The 14,863-nt window shown below is 34.0% G+C and overlaps 1 protein-coding gene across 11 annotated transcripts in view; it reads right to left on the bottom strand.

Annotated features, from left to right (window-relative positions):
* Window positions 1–14,863, bottom strand: part of Nbea (neurobeachin) — a 525,681-nt gene that overhangs the window by 447,214 nt on the left and 63,604 nt on the right. For 10 of the 11 annotated variants that reach the window (XM_048341508.1, XM_048341507.1, XM_048341505.1 and 7 more), the window contains exons 9-10: window positions 2,359–2,556; window positions 1,410–1,543 (exon numbers count right to left, since the gene is read on the bottom strand). In XM_048341508.1, coding sequence (XP_048197465.1) covers window positions 1,410–1,543; window positions 2,359–2,556 — 332 coding nt within the window. Of the gene's footprint in view, window positions 1–1,409; window positions 1,544–2,358; window positions 2,557–14,863 lie in introns of those variants that run through there. The other variant, XM_048341512.1, reaches the window with a different exon arrangement.

Consider the following 14,863-nt stretch of genomic DNA (forward strand, 5'->3'; position numbering starts at 1 on the left):
GACTAAATTATTGTGAAAATTTGAGTTCTATTATTTCAGATAGCATAATCTTTGCAACTCATCTCTTTTACTAAGTGATTAGGCACATCTCAAGTTAAAAAATTATGTATTTCATATTAATTCATAAGGAATGTTTAAATTGCACAAAGATTTTTCTTCAACTTCTTTTCACTATTACCTAATAAATTTTAAGTTACTAATCATAATTTGCCCTGGTTACTTGGCTAATAAATAGCAAAAAGTTTTGAAATTAACCCAGGACTAGAATTGAAAGTATGAATTATTCCCTATACTGATCTGCCACTAAATAAAATTACTTACATTATTTAAAAATATACTGGTAAAGAGATATAAGCGGAAAATAGGAACCCAGGATAACTTTTCACTCAAAGCTTTAGACTTTTAAAACTCTAGCCAATACACTATAACTGATAAGACACAGGCATGACCTATAGATGGAAGCTGAATGCTGTAAAAGCAAGATGACATTTATATTTAAACATATACTTCACACAAAGGTAGTCCCAATAAAAGAACAGTATTATTAGCAATACTAAAACAGAATGTTATTGACACTAATTCATTTAATATAAAATCTGTATTATATTTAATTGTGCTTAAATTTTTACCACAGGTTCATTCACCAATTTTTTTCATCAATTCAAAATTTGATGGTCCATCAAAGACATACATGTGTAACATTTCTATATTGGTTTTGAATTAAAAATTAAAGTTTGACAATATAGCTTGTCCTTGAAAATGCAAAAGTACATAATATACAGAGGCAGTATGAATCTGATATTAGTACATAGCTTCTTACATATAATGCTAGGACATGACACTAAATCTACATATGATGCCTGAGTTATAAAAGGTATATATGAATTGAAATTCAATAAAAGATATTTCCATTTTATGCATTCATAGACCACAGGTTTTGTTTGGTTCCTCGAAACTGAACTACATTGAAAAAAAATCATGCCAATTAATAGTGTGCTAATCTTATCATAAAACAAAACTAGTCTTTCAGATATAAATTATGAAACTGTTGTTAAGAAGTATTTCTGTGAACAAACTTTACCATAGTTATTTCCTATAGACTGATGGGCAAAGTATGAACATTTGCAAAGGGTAGTGTCAGGATTAAGAATTTTCCTCAATTGCATGTTATGACCTCTATGCCACACCTAGAAATATTTTTACTTTTTATCAAGAAAGGAATTATTTTATGGAAATAAGACCCTAAGTGCCAAGGTTTCTTATAGGTTGTATAAATATTCTTTTTATTCTAAAAACATTTTTATTTACCCTTTCAGTGCAGAAGTCAAACACTGTACTATACTGAGTATGCCATACTTAATCTAAGGGTGTAGATAACACTAGATACTGCACATTGAAAGAAAACTTACCAGACAGTTGTTTCCACTTGACTGTCATTGAGCTGCCGATTGTCCAGTTGGGCAAAAAGTGGAAAAAGTACTTGAATCCCTCCAATTGAATGAATTGCACTATGAATTGAATGTGTTACTATAGCCTTCACATCCTATATTCAGACAAAAAAATTCATTAAATTTATAACATACTTTCATCATTATTTCTGTCCTAAATATCATTATAAAATGAATAAATAGTAAATGCTGACATTTAAGAGCTCTTAATGATACAATTTGAACAATATATATTTATACATGTATATACACACACACACACATATATAAACTTGGCTGGGAATGTGGCTTTGTGGTAGAGTGCTTGTCTAGCATGCGTGAAGACCTGGGTTCAATTCCTCAGTACCATATAAACAGAAAAAGATGGAAGTGGCACTGTGGCTCAAGTGGTAGAGTGCTAGCTTTGAGCAGAACAAGCTTGCAGACAGTGTCCAGGCCCCGAGTTCAAGCCGCAGGACTGGCAAAAATTAAACAACAACAACAACTATATATATGCAAATTTGAGTTGTCTTTGATAATCACATAAAATATAAAGTTAAACACAAAAATTATTTTAGAATAAATAATATTGGTTGATTTAAAGACATTAAAGTAAACTTTCATATCAGCCTTTAGGTAAATTTTATATTATATATTCTTTAAAAAAAGCATATGTTGATATCTAATAACTCTATGTTCAGTTAATCGATAGATTTTTATTTCATATGACACGGGAATACAAGATAACAGAATAAATTCCTACTAGGACAACAACGTCCTTAGTTCAAACCCCACTAATGCCAAAAAAAAAAAAAAAGTTAAAAAAATTTATTTAAGGAAGCATGATGCTGTTTCCGTAGATGAGCAATATTTAATGTATTAAATAAAAATACTATAAATAAAAACATGGAAAACAGCTACTCTTTCTCACCTGGAGCATTAGAGCATGTGGGGAATGCACAAAAATTGATGCATTTTCCTTCGGTGATGATTCTAGGCATAGTTGAGCATCAGTGGCCTTAGCATTATATGTAAAGGCAATACTACTTGCAAGTTTCCCATCATAAAGAACTTGTTTATGGTGTTCTGCCAGATGAATATCACTCTCAGATTTAAACTTGAAGGTACTCTGAAAAAATAAAACTAAAGTAAACACTTTTTTTAAAAAGCTTAACATGATAAAATGCATTTTTTAAGTGGGAAAAATGAGTTGGCATCACAGAAGTTTAGACAAATGGGTAAATATAAATAAATCTAAAAATGCCTACACCAGACATTTTTAGCAGGCTAATACAAAATTCTCCAGTGTCAGTCTTAAAGAATAAAATGTATTGTGCTTCATAATAGATAAATGGTTGCTCTTTTTTTTCATGATATATTTTAAAGGGGCGTTGGTTGCATTTTCTTTGAAATGGCTTCTAGAAGACATCTGTTTCCAGGATCAACAGTAGAAGATGAACTGTACTTAATTTTCTGACTACTAGGTAAAAGAAGAAAATTTTTTCCATTGTCTTTTATCTGCAATTTACTAGATTTTATCTCCACTATAGAGGCTGAGATAGGAAAATACAAACTTACAGGCTAGGCCCAGAAAAGTTACCAAGTCCCTGTCTCACAAGCAAATTGCAAACAAAAAGGCTGAAGATGTGGCTCAAGTGATAAAGGAATTGACTATGGTCAAGATGCTCTGGGTTCAGTCCTCAATCTATATTATAATCTATTATAATCCTAATCTACAATTTTAGAAAGATGAAAATGCCATCATTACAAAGGTGGCACAGAAAATTATTTTATGCTTTATTATTTGTATTTTGTGGACCACTCTTCTTAATGCTGATTGTGTTTATCAATGATTCTCAGTGATTTATATTGCCTAAAAAAAACTATATTCTTTCCCAGACCGATTTTCTCTATATGATATGTACATGTGCATTTTTGGGTGTGTTTGTTCACTTATTTTTAACAGGCTTAGATTCTGTCATAGTTTATTTACTTATTAGGTCCAAATAAATCACTTAAAAATGCTTTTTAAAACAGAAAAAGTCCAATTTGTTATATGCCTTCCTGGTGCCTGACACAGGGCCAGATTCATTACTATTTCACTATTTTCACTTAAGTTCTCAGTTATATTTAATTGTACTAACAAGAACACTCAGATCTTCATATTCGTATTCCGTATTTTTTATTTGAAAAATGTTTAGCAGAAAAATGCAAAGACACTTATTGTCATTAATTCATTTTAAACTTCATAAATTTTTCTTTTTAGTACTTTCAAAGATATTTACAAAAGTGAACGGAACCTGACAAATGACTTCCTTAATAAAGAGAACAACTAGCAGTTTATACTAAAAAATACTGATATATAAAAATACATTGTTTCTTAACTTTCAAAAAAGCATATTCCATACCAGTGTTACTTAACAGTTTCACAATAGCTATGTCAAAATTATAAGAGTACAACAAAACAAGTTATAATATTTCATTTTTCCTTGGTAATATTTTACATAAAGACCAAAACAAAAGATATTCTAACTGTGTTAGAGAAAAATATTGTTGGCAGTAGCTTAATTTGCTTACAGCTATGAATCTAACAATGAAAAATCACATTCAATCTTTGTAATAATCCTATGAAATAAGTATTATTTGATTTCACTACACAATTGTTAAAAGCAGTGTTACAGAAATGAAGACATAGGGAGAAGGGAACTAGGACATAATTTCAAATCTTTTGCCAAAAAGTCAGTATTTAATGAGTTGATAAAAAAAGAAGTAATGAGTTATAATCCTGCCTCTGCTACTAATTGTGCTAGGACCACTTCCTCATTCTAATGTTATAATAAGGGTAACTCAAATATTTCAAACTCACTATTTTATAGGAAGCAAACTGATATGCATATAAGTGAAATGGGCCAGGTTGGAGCTCTCCTCCACTGGACAGCATAGTCTGTCTGAAAGAAACCCCTACTTCTTTGCTCAATTCAATTTTTATACCATACTGCTGGTTCTACCAAAATTTTAAAGAGAAAATATAAAGTCACTTTTACAACGTAAAATCACCAAGGTTTTATATTTCATTCAAATACCTGTAAATACTGCAGATCATATATATCAGACCAGGTTCAGGCAATTTTCTACTTGACTGGATTCTAGAATGTGTTGCTAACATAAAACTAGATACAAACCATTAATTATTAGGAATTCCACCAAAACAAAAGCATAATTTAAAATTTATAAAAAATATAGCTAGGGAGGGTAAACATGTAAGCATGTTTAAGTATTTGATATTAAAAATACAAAATTGCCCTATTTGGAAAGTATCTTTTATTCTCTACTCAATTAAGTAGAATATAGGACATTACCTCTCAACTCAAAGTTTCACCTTTGCTTTTCTTAAAACTCATGGATTCAAACCTTCTAAGCTAGAGTTAACAGTTGAGTATTTAAAATTGCCCTGGTTTAAAATAAAAGTTCTATGAATCTTTACTATGTTTCTTTCATTTTTTTGTTTTCCCTACTTTAATTCATTATATTAAAATAAATTCTTGCTAAAATTTTCACTTTGTGAGACACTCCTTTTTTGTGAGACACTAAAATATTCTCATAAGTTGATCTTAAGGATCTGTAAAAAAAAAATTTGCCTGGAAAAGTAAAAGCTGATAGAAGGCCTCACTTGTCCTCCAGTGACAGAAAATGGCAAGCCTGAGACAGGAGCAGTTGTTTTTTTTTGTTACCTTGTTTTGCTGGTTCGTGGGCTTGAACTCTGGGCCTGGGTGCTTGCTGTCTCTGAGCTCATTTGTGTGCAAAGCTAGTACTCTACCACTTGACTTCCAGCTCCACTTCCAGCTTTTGGGTGGTTCATTAAAGAAAAGAGTCTCATGGACTTTTCTGCCCATGCTGGCTTCAAAAACCATGATCCTCAAATCTCAGCCTCCTAAGTAGTTAGGATTGCAGGAGTGAGCCAATGACACCAGTCCACTGAGCCAGATCAGTCTTACACGGCATGGAAAGTACTTAGCTTTGGAACATTTATTCCCAATAATTGTTATCTGTGCAAAGTCTAGGGCTCCAAAGAAACTATGACAGTACAGGAAGTAGGAATGGACAACATATATGAAAAATGCCTGATGCCATCAGAAAACTACTGATTGTGTGATTGCTTGTGTCTGAGTAACACATGAGATTCTGAGTGTTTGATATTTCACAGTGATCATGTCAAAGGCAGGAGGAATGGCAGGATGTATGTCTTACTACTTCCTCATACCCTGTTACCTGCCCCTTGGAATTAGCTCATTGATCTGTAAAGGAAACTGCCCCAAGTAAAGCTGCACTTTCTGATTCCTTAAGAGCAGAGACAAGAAATGAACTCACTATCTTACCTATGTAACTATAACCCCTCTGTATATCACCTTGGCAACAAAATTAAATTTGAAACAATAAAAAGCAGAGAATGGAATAGATTCGTGTGTGTGTTTGTGTGTGTGTGTGTGTGTGTGCACGCGCGCACATGTGTACACATGCATGTACATGTGAATACTGGGTCTTAGACTCATTGCCTTGGTGCTGTCCCTGAACAGTTTTGCTCAAGTCTAGCACTCTAACGCTTAACTCACAGCTCCCCTTCTGGCTTGTTGCTGGTTAACTGGAGATGAGAGTTTCACAGGTTTTCTTCCCTTAGGCTGGTTTCAAATCACCTCAGATCTCAGCCTCCTGACTAACTAGGATTACAAGAATGAACCAAGTGGTACCCCATTCCTTCAGTTTTAATTATTTCTATCCATTAAGCTCATTGCTCAATATCATGGAAATAATATTGTTTCATAAGTAATTATTCATCTATCCTCATAGTATCTGCTGGATGGAACCAACAAGTGATGCCTTCTTTGAGGAAACTGGAAGTCTTCAGTGGCAGATGATTTGTCAAATTGTTTGTAAAGAAGTCCGGACAAGGGCTGGGAATGTGGCCTAGTGGTAGAGTGCTTGTCTAGCATACATGAAGCCCTGGGTTCGATTCCTCAGCACTACATAAACAGAAAAAGCCAGAAGTGGTGCTAGGGCTCAAGTGGGAGTGCTAGCCTTGAGCAAAAGGAAGCCAAGGACAGTGCTCAGGCCCTGAGTCTAAGCTCCAGGACTGGCAAAAAAGTCCAGGCAAAAATTCATTCTTAGGTGAGGGACAGCAGTACCTGAGGGATAGCTCCCTAGTTTCAGTGAGGATTTTTTAAATTTTATTTATTTATGTATTTATTGTCAAAGTAATGTGCGGAGGGGTTACAGTTTCATATATAAGGCTGTAAGTACATTTTTTTAAAAATCAAACTTGTTGCCTCCTCCTTTGTTTTCTCCCACCTCCCCACTCTTCCCCTGAGTTATACAGTCGGTTTACAGCATACTGTCTTGTAAGTATTGCTGTCGCATTGGTTCACCTTTTACCCTTTATCTCTCTATTTTCATGTTCCCCTCCCTAGTTCTGATAAACGTACATACAATACCCAGTGTACCAAAGTCAGTTACAGTGACATCAGGGGTAAAGCTATAGAGAAGAAAGACAAAAGAAAAAGGCATAATTTCATTTGGTATGTTGAAAATAACAACAAAGAAAAAACATTTATTTCCAAATCTTGTAGTTCATTTCACTTAGGATCATCTTATGTGATCATATATACATTGCTATTGAGCTATTGTGCTCCTCTGCTAGGACTATCCTAGACAAGTACTAATTGCTTCCATTGAGTGAAACCATAGAGTTTATGCTTCTTTGGGTCTAGCTCACTTTAGTGAGAAATTTCTTTCTTCTTTTTGTTTCTTTCCTTTTCCTTTTTGTCTTTTTCTTTTCTTTCCTTCTCCTTCCTTTCATCTTTCCTCTTAGGCATTTATCAAAAGTAGTATTAATAAAGAGTAGATACAGTAAAGCCATTTGCACGACCATGTACATTGCAGTGCTATTCACCCTACTGAAGGTATGGTATAGATGCCCCTCAATGGGTGAATGGATCATGGTCCATATACACAATCAAATTTTTATCATCCATTAGAAATAATGACGTTACATCATTTACAAAGAAATGGATAGACCTGGAAAAAATTAGGGTAAGTGAAATAAGTCTGGGCCAGAAATACAAAGGACACAATGGTCTCTCATATATGAAAGCTGAATATTTGTATTTTTATAAATTACATTTATACAAATGTTGACATTGAAAAGTATACCAACTTGTATGCAAGTGCACACAAATGTAATATGGTATTTGTATGGAAGAATTCAAACACTATGATTCCTTAGAAAAATGAACTCACACTCCAACCAAATGAATACCAGAAATCTGGCACTTGAAAGGTAGGGAATAGGGCCAAGAAGAAAGGCTACAGCATTGGAAAGGGGAATAGGGAAAATGTACTCATAATATTCAATGTATATGCATATGGAACTAAGAAAAATGGAGGGATGGGATAGGAGGGATGAGAAAGAATGAAAAAGATATCAATTAAGATATATTGTACCCATAAACTGATTTGAATAGTAACTCCTTTGTACACTACTTAAAATCAATAAAAATATAAAGATGAAATAAAATAAGCAATTTTAAAAAAGCAAGAACATTGAAGCAACTTTTAAAATCTATAGAATGTAAGATTTAGAAAGTACAGCTAACCAGGCACTAGTGGTTCATGCCTGTATTCCTAGCTACTCAGGAGTCTGCTATCAGGATTTACAATTCAAAGCTAGCCCCTTCAGGAAAGTCCAAGAGACTCTTACCTCCAGTTAACAAGCAGAATACCAGAAGTGGAGCTGTGGCTCATAGTGGTAGAGCATTAGCCTAGAGCAAAAGAGCTCAGGGAAAGCATCCAGGCCCTGAGTTCGAGCCCCAATACCAACAAAAAGAAAGGAAGGAAAAAAAGAAGGAAGGGAGGAAGGAGGAAGGGAGAAAAGGGGAGAAAAGGGGAGAGAGAGAGAGAGAGAGAGAGAGAGAGAGAGAGAGAGAGAGAGAGAGAGAGAGAGAAGGCAGCTGGTTTCCCTGCTTCAGTGTGTCTGGGAGCACTGTCCTTGGTTTGCTAAATAAATTATCTTTAGATATGAAAATGTGGGAATGAGTGGGACAAGTCTTTTAAAATCCATCAAAGGTGATGAACACATCTCTATATTCTGCCTGGTCAATTCATCCATATGGCTTACTGCTCCACCTCAAAAAATAAAGATAAAAAAGAAGTCATTTCTTAGTTTGTTGGTTTTTCTTATTGGTTGTGGGGCTTGAATTCAGGGTCCGAACACTATCCTTAAGCTTTCTCACTCAAGGCTAACATTCAAATGGAGCCACAGCTGTATTTCTGGGTTCTGGGGAGGTTAACTGGAGATAAGAGTCACCAGGACTTATCTGACTAGGCTGATTTCAAACTATCATCCTCAGATCTCAGCCTCCCAAGTAGTTAGAATTACAGTCATGATCACCAGTGCTTGGCCAAGGAGGTAATTTTAAATCTCCCTTTTTTGTTTCTACCATTGGCACCCAAAGAAAAGAGGGTAATAATTGTATCTCCTCTAGATAGGCTTGTTGAGCCCGTTATGACTAAATGTTTATAAAAACCCTTAGCCACAGAGGAGGTCCAAGCATTTCCAGCATTATGCAGTATGGAAAACTTAGACTTACACTGTTCCTTTTTACAGTTTTAAAGTAATTTTTAAGAAGTGTTTCAAAAGATGATTTCCATGTGTTTTTTTTAATCATTGTTACTTCACTTCATTAGAAAATAAGATCCAAATTCAGTACTTTGATATTTAAAGTCTTCAATGGTGTAAACTTATAATAATCATCTTTACAACATATTTTTTATAAAGCAATACCCCTACTGTGTGTTCTACCATCAAGCCATGCCTACATATTAATCAATACATAATCTGTATTCCCTTGTTCCTATACTTTTAATTATGCTCTCTCTCAAACACTATCATTACCTCCTGTCCACTTTCTGAAACCCATTTATCTTCTAAGAACACACACACACACACACACACACACACACACACACACATCTTCCCTCTCTATGAAGATTTCCTAAATCCTCTGTGGCTGGAATTAACTGGCCTAGCTTAAAACTGTAAGAGTGTTTGCATTATATTTCCTGGCTAGTACACATATCAACTTTGAATTATAAATATTTAGAGACATAATTACATTCTTATAAAGAGAGTATGAGCTTAATCATTATTAATCCCTAAAGCTTAGAGTATTCCTTCAATATAATAAATATTCAATCTAATGCTAAATTTTATTCAACTGAATGCCATGTAATCATTACTATCACTGCTTTACAAGCAAGAATATAGAGAAGAATAAAGATTATAGTCACCTTGACAGTAATGACATGTATTAGTAAAGAAAATCTCTCTGCATAAGAGGAAATCAGTACTTCACCATAAAAGAAAATTATTAAAACATTAAAATCTACAGCATACAAAGTACAAGTATGAGTCCTATAAGCACTGAAATATTTAAATATTAAACAACAGAAACTCATTAGCGACATAAGCCAGTATCCAAGAGAAAAGCTATTCAATATAATGACACTAAGAAAATACATATTGAAGTCTCATTTGTAATATCAAGTGACTTCATGAAACTTATCCTATGAATAGAAAAATTCTTTAAGATATATAGTACCATGGAAGAATGGGCATATGAATAGCTTGGAACATATGAGAATTAAGCTGCAAACTCAACCAATGTGTATAAAGGTAACATACACAATTTATAGAAATAACTCGATTAGAAAAGTTAAATAACTATATTGTTATATGGGAAATGTTGAAATTTCTGTTCATTACTGTCAATCAATTTTTATAACAATTAGACAGCACTTGTGGATTACAGAAAGCTGCACTCACTGGGCCAAAGCTCTAAAATCTCCAATCGATATGCAATTTCTAGCATATCCCTTCTACTATTAAAAACAGTTTGCTTTCTCCTAGGACTCATTGGAGTTTCACCCTGCACATCAACGGGTCCATGTCCACGGACTCATAAGGAACCCTCACAAAGATCTCATACCACAAAAGCTCCTGCTTCACAAGTTCTCACTGTTTCATTAAATAGTTGATTAATTCTGATCCAAGCTCCTGTGCTCAGCAAGACCACCTACGCCATTTTACTCAATTTTTATTGGCTCCAGCCAGAGAATCAGAATAAATATGGGGCACATGTTAAGTGCTTTCTTGCTCTATGTACTTTGACAAATATCTAAAAATGAATGTCTTATGCATTCTGTCCACTTTTACAATTATTTTTAATTTTAAACCAGAGCTTTCATCAGCTACTACATCAGAGCCAAAATCAGAAGCCAGGTTAGTGTTTCTAAAATGAACTCAAGAAAAAATTTTGTAACTGTATGGCAAGTATTTAAATATTTTCTTTTACTTTATTTTTTATTTTTACTATTTTTAATATAAATTCCATCATTATAGGAAAAAGAAACCAAGTACAGAGCAATAATAAATAAACATTTTAAAGCAATGTAGGATTAGTTACAATAAATTAAAAGTCGCAGAGTTTTTAACCACTGGAGAAAAAAATAATCATGTAAAGGCTACCCAAACAATCTTAAAACTCTTAAGAGTCTCATTTTATAGTTATCTTCTCAAAGAAGCATTTCCTAGTTCCTAAAATGACAACTCTTTGTAATAACATCAGACTTAGAATTTGGAGGTTATATCACTATTAGAAGCTTAGTCAACTTTACTTTTTAGATTTTTCACTAAATTATTCTCTTTTTCAAGGTAAGCGCCTTACAGTATTGCATCTTTCTTGATATCTATGTTAATCTCCCATGAATAAGAATGGTGTAATAAATGTTCTCAGAATAATAGTTACATAAAATATTCGTAACAAAATCATATTGATATTTCTTCTGTACATTTTAAACTACTAAGAGAAAATCTAGAGATCAGAATGAAATTATCCAATCATAACTCTTAAGGATAAATCTCTATGACTTCTGTGTTTCATGATGAAAACTGTGTAGAGATTCAAATTTGTTTCTTAAATCAGTTGCCTGCTTTCAAGTTCTTTTAATCTGGTTCTCCACAGTTGTACTTTAGCTCTTCACAGTGTGCCTAAACAAGTTCTCTTTGATTTGATTTTGTATACAGTCATAGGTCTTTGAATTTATCCATCAAATAAATATAGGAAGTTCTCCATCATTCAAACTTTTTCCCGATCCTTCACCTTATGCTTAGCATAAAGACCTTTCAAACTTGCCACAAACATTTCCATGTCCTATTCCCTTTGGTCATTTTTATATCCCACCCCCCGCCTTTTTATTTGCAAGTCCTGGGGCTTGGACTCAGGACCTGAGGACTGTCCCTGGCTTCTTTTTTGCTCATGGCTAGCACTCTACCACTTGAGCTACAGAGCCACATCTGGCCTTTTCTGTTTATGTGGTGCTGAGGAATTGAACCCGGGCTTTGTGCATGCTAGGCTTGTACTCTACCACTAAGTCACATTTTCAGTCCCTTTATATCCCCTTTCTAACACATCTACCGAGCTATATTAGAGTTCATTTATTTTTCACTGATATGCAGCTGACACATCCATACAGAAGTCTTTTTAAACTATGGATATACTTTCAAATCTAAAATTTATTTTTTTATTTTAAGTTTTTATTATCAAACTGAATTACAGAGAGGTTAGTTTCATACATTAGGCATTGGATACATTTCTTGTACTGTTTGTTACCTCATCCCTCATTCCCCCTCCCCCCTCCCCTTCCCCTTACCCCCCATGAGTTGTTCAGTTCATTTACACCAAACAGTTTTTGCAAGTATTGCTTTTGTAGTTGGTCTTTTTTTACCCTGTGTCTCTCAATTTTGGTATTCCTTTTCAATTTCCTAGTTCTAATACCAGTAATACACAGTTTCCAATATACTCAGATAAGATACAGAGATAGTGCAGGTACAACCACAGGAAGATCATCAATAATAGAAGCTACAGTCACACATGGCACGTTGAAAGTAGTTACAACTGTGATATAACAATCGTTTCCATAACATGGAGTTCATTTCACTTAGCATCATCTTATGTGTTCATAAGGGTATAGCTATTGGGCTCTTGTGGTCCTCTGCTGTGACTTGCCTAAACCTGTGCTAATTATTCCCTATAAGGGAGACCATAGACTCCATGTTTCTTTGGGTCTGGCTCACTTCACTTAGTATAACTTTTTCCAAGTCCTTCCATTTCCTTACAAATGGGGCAATGTCATTCTTTCTGATAGAAGCATAAAATTCCATTGTGTATATGTACCACCTTTTCCTGATCCGTTCGTCTACTGAGGGGCATCTGTTTCAATCAAATGTTTAGAAATGATTTACTTATAGGTACATTTTCCTTCACACCTCTTCAGAAAGACCTCTAACAGTTACAATAGTGGGTTACCTTGGAGCTCTAATGTGATTCACTCATGATTCTAATCAGAAGTCACCAAATTTATATTCTACATACCTTTTACCTTCCAACTACAGATATTTCTACTTTTTCACTCACAGTGAATGACTCTTTCATACTTTATCAAGAAAATTGAAACTAAAATATGTGAAGCACTTGGCTTTGTTTCTATTAAAACACAAATGAGCCAGGTACCAGTGGCTCATGCTTGAAATTCTAGCTACTCGAGAAACGAGATCTGAGGATCAAAATTGGTAGGCAGTCCTAGCAGGAAATGTTCTGAGACTCTTCTTATCTCCAATTAACTACTAAAAAGCTGTACTGGAGCTGTGGCTCAAGTAGTATATAGAATTAGCTTTGAGCACAAAGCTCAGGTACAGTTGCCACAGCCTCAGGATTAGAAAACAGAAAACAAACCCACAACAGATCAAGATGTATTGTACTCAATGTGACTTGTACACCAGCCTCCAGTGACACACACCTAGCACAAAAGGCTGAAATCTGAGATCACCATTCAAAGTCAGCCTTGGCAGGAAAGTCTGTGAGAATTTTTATCTCTAATTAATGACTAAAATCTAGAAATGGAATTGTGAATCAAAGTATTAAACTACTAGCCTTGAGCACAAAAGCTCAGTGCCGAGACCCTCCCTTCAAGCTGTAGGGCCAGCACATACATACATACATACATACATACATACATACATACATACATAAAACAAAACTTTTTTTACAAAAACGTATTTTAAACCACCGAACTGAATCTTCATTTAAATAATTTCCTCCCTCTTTTCAGTTCTCTAAATTTCTAGAGAAAACATTTTAATTTCAATATTTTTGCTGATATCTTTAGGGTAGTAATTATAATTGGGGTATTCTAAGTTGAGAAAATGCTAATGGATTTACCAACATCCCTCACTAACCAGAAGCTCAGATATTCTTACTATTTAATAAAATACTTTTTTGGTACAGCTGATAATTAGAAGTATTTTTAATACTTAACTTTGATATAGGCATTCTATTCTCTATCAAAATACTAGACAGGGGCTGGGAATGTGGCTTATTGGTAGAGTGCTTGCCTAGTATGCATGAAGCCCTGGGTTCGATTCCTCAGCACCACATATACAGAAAAAGTCAGAAGTGGTACAGTGGCTCAAGTAGTGGCACAGTGCTCCAGCCCTGAGTTCAAGCCCCAGGACTGGCAAAAAAAAATACTAGACAGACTATATCACATGACTATATGCAAACAGAATAAGGTGACACAAGGCTACAGCACGTTTTCACAAAAGTAAAGAGCTAAAAAACAAATCACAAACCCTGTTTGGACAATGTTTATTCCTTTCTGAATCAAAACATTATGTAACTACTCTGTTTTTTGCTGCCAAGAAGCTCCTGTCAATTTTGAACCTTAATCACAATATTAGGTTTATAGTTTATATTTGTATTCCTTGAATTTTTACCTTTATTTGTATTTTGTATTTTGTCATACTATCTAACATCATTCTGATAGTGTTTGAAAAAACTTAAATATTTTTATGGATAAATCAAAGAAAAAATAAGGAAGGCTGGCTGTAACAGTCAATCTAAAACTATAAAGTTCAGAGATGTTTTCTGTGCATTGGCACCACAAGGCAGAACCAGGATTCAAAACTAATGAACCCATGTAGGAGAAAAATGCTATACTAGCACTAATTCATTTCTATGGCTACTGAAGAAAATAAAACAAAATGGATGAAAGATGATAGCAAATATGGTTACTTTAACAAAAAAATAACAGGATTAGTATTATTTGGGGGCATTAAAATCAGTGTCATGTATCTGTAACATAAAACATTATGAAAAGAATGATTTTGATAACACAAGAAAAAAACAACATTTTCATGGCTAGTATTCATTCTTTTTTATAGCACAGATCTTCCCATCAATTATTAAGCACTAAGTTTTAAAACATAACCACACATCAAGACATTACTTACTAAAATTTATAAGCACTTATAATGTGTAATTCTTGTA

This window comes from Perognathus longimembris, chromosome 3, assembly GCF_023159225.1.
Source record: "Perognathus longimembris pacificus isolate PPM17 chromosome 3, ASM2315922v1, whole genome shotgun sequence".
Lineage (NCBI taxonomy): Eukaryota > Metazoa > Chordata > Mammalia > Rodentia > Heteromyidae > Perognathus > Perognathus longimembris.